The 6,000-nt window shown below is 48.4% G+C and overlaps 3 protein-coding genes across 3 annotated transcripts; 1 reads left to right on the top strand and 2 right to left on the bottom strand.

Moving 5' to 3' along the window:
• Positions 1 to 1,653: 1,653 nt before the first annotated feature.
• On the bottom strand, positions 1,654 to 2,145 carry ATEG_09563 (uncharacterized protein; the record flags this gene model as incomplete). The annotated part of the gene is made up of 1 exon (XM_001218184.1): positions 1,654 to 2,145. The coding sequence occupies one exon, from the start codon at positions 2,143 to 2,145 to the stop codon at positions 1,654 to 1,656; it is 492 nt and encodes a 163-aa protein (XP_001218185.1).
• A 1,250-nt stretch (positions 2,146 to 3,395) lies between these two features.
• Positions 3,396 to 4,119, bottom strand: ATEG_09562 (uncharacterized protein; the record flags this gene model as incomplete). Its single annotated transcript, XM_001218183.1, has 2 exons — positions 3,396 to 3,728; positions 3,781 to 4,119. The coding sequence occupies 2 exons, from the start codon at positions 4,117 to 4,119 to the stop codon at positions 3,396 to 3,398; spliced, it is 672 nt and encodes a 223-aa protein (XP_001218184.1).
• Positions 4,120 to 5,189: 1,070 nt separating this feature from the next.
• On the top strand, positions 5,190 to 5,801 carry ATEG_09561 (uncharacterized protein; the record flags this gene model as incomplete). Its single annotated transcript, XM_001218182.1, has 4 exons — positions 5,190 to 5,323; positions 5,466 to 5,531; positions 5,619 to 5,684; positions 5,762 to 5,801. 4 exons carry the CDS (start codon positions 5,190 to 5,192, stop codon positions 5,799 to 5,801), a joined length of 306 nt encoding a protein of 101 aa, XP_001218183.1.
• Between the last annotated feature and the right edge of the window lie 199 nt (positions 5,802 to 6,000).

Here is a 6,000-nt window from a genome sequence, read left to right as displayed (position 1 = left end):
AAGGTGGAAGAAGGAGGAGGAAGTGTTGGGATAGTAGTGGGAATGAAAAGTATAAGCGGAGGGGGGGAAGGGAAAAAGGGAAGAGAAAGAGAAGGAAGAGGGAGAAGGAGAAGAAGAGGAGAGAGGAGGAGGGGGGTCAATCCGCAGTGAGAGTAGACACACTGCCAAAAGAGAAGGGGAGGGAGAGGGAAGGAGGGGGGAAGGGAGGCGGTGGCCTCGACACCTCAGGATAACAGAAGCCTCCAGAATCCCTCACCAATATTATTATTGAATTCTTGAAATTCTCCCAGGAATCTGACTTATCTACATCGAACCACGCACTGGATCTAACATGATCGATTCATCCGACTATGACTGCTGTCCCCCCCTCTACGAGATTTCCTCCTCTTGACGCCCTCCAGCGGCTTCGCTCCCCCAACTTCTCTCCGTGAAATCGTCCAGATGGAACTTGTCGGTTTGTGTGGTTCGGGTGGGCCGCCTATCGTCATCCCTATTTCATTCCCGCCAATCGTCCCGCCCACACCAGAGATCCTCTTTCTTCCCGTGATTTCCTTTTCGGCCATGATTCTAGCACAGCTGCAGATGATTTAGGATATCCTCTAGTATGAGATTTAGTTATAAATAGTCTACTGTACTAAGGACTCGCGTGGTTCGACCGTATTCAGTAGTCGGTCGACGGCCGACTCCATCATAGCTAGTATTTTCGACCCGACCACTGTCTGCATTGGGTCGATTCTCCATCCGTCAGATCCTCTCCCCAACAACGTTACCGAGTACACAGCATATGGAGAACAGGGTCAACCGACCGATCGGTCTAGAAGATAGGTTAGGTAGTTAGACATGGGCACGGAAATAATCTCTCAAAATCAATAATCGCGAGGCTCCTCGCAGGGCTCACCTGATCATGCTGATACACTCGGGTCACATGATCGGTGATGTCGTCATTGGATCACGGTCTCTCTACAGAGGACCTGTGACCTGTAATCTACCAGTACACGGAGTACTCGGCAAATAATCCTTAAAGTGGTACCCCAGTAATCAAAGCGTCGTACGATATCAACAGCGCGTCCAGAGTCCAAAGTTGTGATGTCAAGTGGGCAGCATCCGCCGGTTTCCTATTACGGTTAGATTTACTACTTTGGATCTGCCTATACAAGTACATAGATACAGTTTCTGCCAAAAAATTCTCCTGAGAACGATAAATAGAGCAGAGGTAGACAAACTTCTAAGCAAGGAAGACACGGATATCCGTACAATCTAGTTCTTTAATCGGTGCACTGGGGATATGCACGGTTCGAGTATTCCGTTGAACAGTCATCTGTCATCTGCCGTCGACGACAGAATATCTGCGTGTTTACTGCTTCCAAGCGAGTTCCCGAAGTTTCGAGGATGCTCTTCTATTGTTCCTTGAGCTGTTTCTGATCCTCTTTAAGGATCCAAGATGACGACCAGCGGGACTTGGCTACCACTGTGTAGGAACCACTGCTTTATATCTGTTAAGCCATATATGGACCATAGAGGGCCCCATCGATGTTAACAGTTTGGTCGCCTAGCCTTCATTTTTGAGTGACAATATCCCGTATAAGATCGTCATATGTTTCAGTGAAGCCCGCTTCAAAGATAACGGTATGATAACGGCGGCGTGTCTGGGGCTCATAAAAAGCCAATGCTTAATCGGGGGACCTTTCTTGCCTGAGGCTTGGTGCCTTCGCTTTTGATATTTCCGTCAAGGCGCATTGAGTTAACACCAGCTCGGAGACATTTCGCCTCTGACGTAAAGGTCTCACTCTTCAGTCGTAACCAACAGGAAAGTGCGAATTCATCCAAGCTGTCATGGATGGGAATGGTCATTGCAGAAATGTACAGAGTATGAATATATTCGTCGAGTTCGTATTTCACCCCAGTCTCATCCAGAACTCGTCTAATCTCTCTGAACTCTCCATCTCTCAGCTCGTGACCGAGGTCGAGGTCGAGTATTGGTTCGGTTTCCCGATGGCGGCCTGGGAAATGGGCTTTGGTCGTTCTGATAACCTTGTCTAGCTCCCGTCGCGCCGCATTGCTGGGTCTGTCTTGTCTCGTGGGCCCTTGCACGAATATAAGCGCCTCAAATGTCGAAGCTTCAGGCATTGAAGTTAAGGATGTCATAGTTGTGGGAGCTGACAAGCAGCGAGGTAAAGCGGACTTTGAAGAAGGTGGCATGCCGCACGAGGGTCAAAAATTGCGGTATGCAAAGCTGAAAGGAACTATAGGGGCTGAGTTGGCGTGGGAGTTTAACCACATGACGTTTGGAAATGAAATCATGTCAAACCTCAGATATGGACCATACAAAGCCCCATCAGTGTGCTCACATTTTTGATGGCCTAGCGGTCATTTTTGAATGACAGATCATACTGAGCGTACTCTGGAGCATGAATTTGCTCTTGTAGGTTTGAACATCTGCGACAAATCCAGCGGACGCTTACAGAAACAGGCCCTACCAAAGATTCATGGCGAGTGAGTGATCCCACACGAAGGGGGAGAATGGGATGGGGGGAGAATCTGGGGAAAGAGGATGATAAGCTTATGGGGTCCCATGTATTGGGGCGGGGAATATATAGGACCGCACTGAAGAGAAACAGAATATGGTGGTGAAGGCGCCATACCGTGTTTGGGAAACGGTTGAAGCGGCGTGAATGCGCGATGATAGTGATGGTAACTACACTATAGGTTGGGAGCTTCCTGGCTATCCGTTTGAACTTTCGATAATTCTAATGTACCAAATATAAGAGTCTATGGATGGTCTTTATTTTAGATGATATCAATCAACTTTCTACAGCTCAGAACACGAGGCATCCTTGCTACCTGCTCGTTATTGATATCGAGGCCTTCCAACGTTGGTTACCCAGGTACAGCCAACATCAAAGAAGACCATGGGTACCTTTCACTGTGTCTTTACCGAACGTACCATCGACAGTCACATACATCAGCGGCATGACTTAGCGTGAGACATGGGTGAATCGATATTTCTACAATCTTGTTGGCCTGTCTAAAATCATTCATATTTTTATAGCAGTTGGGAGCGAAGTCAGTTTCTTCTTGTCACTATCCCACAGGAATCCTACCAGATAGTCCAAGATAATAGCATTCAGAGCTTTGTACACAATATTGTTTTAGTAATACATGATCTGCCAGACCTAGGATTAGTGGGATTACCATTCAATTTGGTTTCTATCAAATAATTTGGTGGACACAGTGACGGCTGATGTTGATCGAAAGGAATGGAAATAGTTAAGACACGGACATAGAACGTGACTCAGAACAAAGCGACAGCCTTCGCCGTGGACATCCCCAAGACCATATGCTAGCAATTAATTTATATCTTCTTAGTAGTCAGAGCTAACAAATGAGAAGACCATTCAAAATATGCCTTGGCCGTCCTTTGAGCGTTGGATGATTTGGATCAGCGCTGTGTAGTCCGTAGGCTGGATGAGCCTCAGCATATCATGGTTGACTTTATGGTCCATGTTGTTTTCGAGTGATCCCAGTATCAAATGTTCTTTCTGGCAACAGCCTAAGACATCCTTTCCGTTGGCCTTCACACAGAGCCCGCAACCACACAAGTGTAGTACTCCGATATCAGGCGGCAGATCCTTCAGGATATAAAACTCGCGACGTAGATCATCCAGATCATCGGCAAATTTCCAAAGATAAGCCAAGGTAGCGACACGAATCTTCGTACTGACTCGGTCCTGTTATCTAGGTTAGACATTGCCTCTTTCCAACTGCACAGCCGAATCGAACCTGTTGTTCATCTTGGGCTACCTCCTTACCCAAACTGCGCAGAAATTCCATCGCCGACAAACAAAGATCGTAAACCACTAGCCCTGGATTTTTATTTCTATCCCATGTCCTAATTGCAACACAGGGGCTGGCCGCAAAAGCTTGGTCCATCATTGCATGACGACATTGGATGAGCTGCGGGACTTCGCGACGTCGGATGCTTGAGAAGGTGATATCCCCGAAGAGGAATTTCAGGAACACGGCAAGATATACCCACGGTTCTCCGGTTCCTTCGAAGACACTTTTCAGCGCGGCGAGATGGCGAGCTCTTCCGCTCAAATTCGTGTCAGGATCAGACATGATATTTGGCCCTTTCGTAGCTGTGATTCTCAGGTAATAGTTGTGGCGGATGAAGAGCTGTACAAGGGACTCAGAAACTTTCGTACAAATAAATGGAAAAGACAATGAACCTGGTACTCAAGTCATGTACGCAGCCAAACACATGTACTACGAAAGTTGGTACAACTGCAGGTCCTAGGCCCTAGCCCTGGCCCCGACTCCTATGTTTTCCTCGAACAGTGACACTTCACCCTTGGATGATCTATTGTGCCTATATAACCACAGAGTCTAGCTCCTTGCAGTGTATCTCATGAATGTTCCAGCGCATGTCCATGGAGGCAAGCGCCATCTAAGAATTAATAAAGGTAACTCAGTCATGAAGGCACTGGTTCCAACTGGACTGGCACGCGCAATTGCCCTGTCAAAAATAGCAATCCCGATGCCAAATCATCTAGTGAAACGCCTAGAGATTTCGATGTCGAGTATTGGAATTTGGTCCATTGACAATGTGGAGGAAATTAGGACGTCTTGATACGATGATGCACATCGTCTGCTCGTCGTCCAGATTGTCCTCATGGACTATGGCATACACGGTTTAAGTAGGCAGGAATTGTCAGGCTTTCTTGCGAATGGTGCAGTTGGGGGATCCTCAGTCCAGAAGATGTACCCAAGGTCTCAACCACAAACTCGCAAAGAGTCCAGACTTGTGATCTATGATGGCTAACCAAAATGACCATTACACTATCTTAGTGAAATGTACCTCAGTGTTTTTTGGGCATTTGGAACTATAGTAAACATTACCTACTTCCTCCTAGGTACTCCGTAGTACTTAAGTTGAGTCAAACGTTGTAGAAGAAAAAAGGTCATATGACTGCCAAGACCATTACGTCGATGGGGGTCGCTTCATCGACTGGATGCATTCTTACGAGAAGCGGCCACCGAATAAAAGCCTCCTTTCCCCCTCTTTCTTCTCTTCTTCCCTTCCAGTGGAGCTCTTCAATTCTTCGTGTTCCTGACCACTTCCCATCAAATCCCCATCCTCATCATCCCCTACCTCCTACCTTACCTAACCCCCCCTACCTACCATCACCATGCTTCGCCAATCCATCATCAGACCTCTGTCCACCGCCAACCGCGCCGTCGTCTCCCGGTCTTTCTCTTCCTTCGCTCCTAGAATGTCCGAAGGTGATACTGGTGCACCCCGGTCCGGCGGTTCCGCCCAGGGGTACGTCTCTCCCATCTCTCCCGCCCGTCTCTCTCCGTTCTTGATGGTCTCGATCGTCGGTCGGCGATCCGGATACATGACATCATCACCGTCCTCATCACCAAGAGACCCAATCCCCAGCTAACGTGCATCGCACTCGCAGAGATGCATTCACCCGCCGCGAAGCCGCCCAGGAGAACCTCTACATCCACGAAAAGGAGATGGAGAAGTACGTTGAATAAGCCCCCTCCCCCCAAGCCACACACCGGAAACCGGCGGTCATCCCGCGACCCGGAACTAACCCTGGACTCTTTAGGCTCGAAGCCTTGAGAAAGAAGGTCAATGAGCAACAGAAACACCTCAACGAGCTGGACCAGCATCTGTATGTATCCCCCGATCGTCATTGATACGCTTTGCTCGGCTTTTCGGTGGAACGCCCCATCGCTGACGCCGACGCAGTAAGGATCTCCAGAAGGAGCAGGGCGGCGAGAAGAACTAATCCCCGTTCTTTTCCGTCGCGCCACACTCCTCGCCCCTTTCCGCTTTCTCTGTCATCTTCGATTCGCGTCGATACTCAGAGATTGAATGATGGATGGACTCGCTGTCCCGGAATTCACATCATCCCCTGTCAATGATTGAAAGCATCGCGCCGTGCATATCCTGTTCACCCTAGATGTAGTCTACAATATGATCTCCCA

Source organism: Aspergillus terreus, genomic scaffold, assembly GCF_000149615.1.
Source record: "Aspergillus terreus NIH2624 scaffold_15 genomic scaffold, whole genome shotgun sequence".
NCBI lineage: Eukaryota > Fungi > Ascomycota > Eurotiomycetes > Eurotiales > Aspergillaceae > Aspergillus > Aspergillus terreus.
The sequence above is the reverse complement of the archived record's forward strand: the minus strand, read 5'-3'. Positions and strand labels throughout refer to the sequence as shown.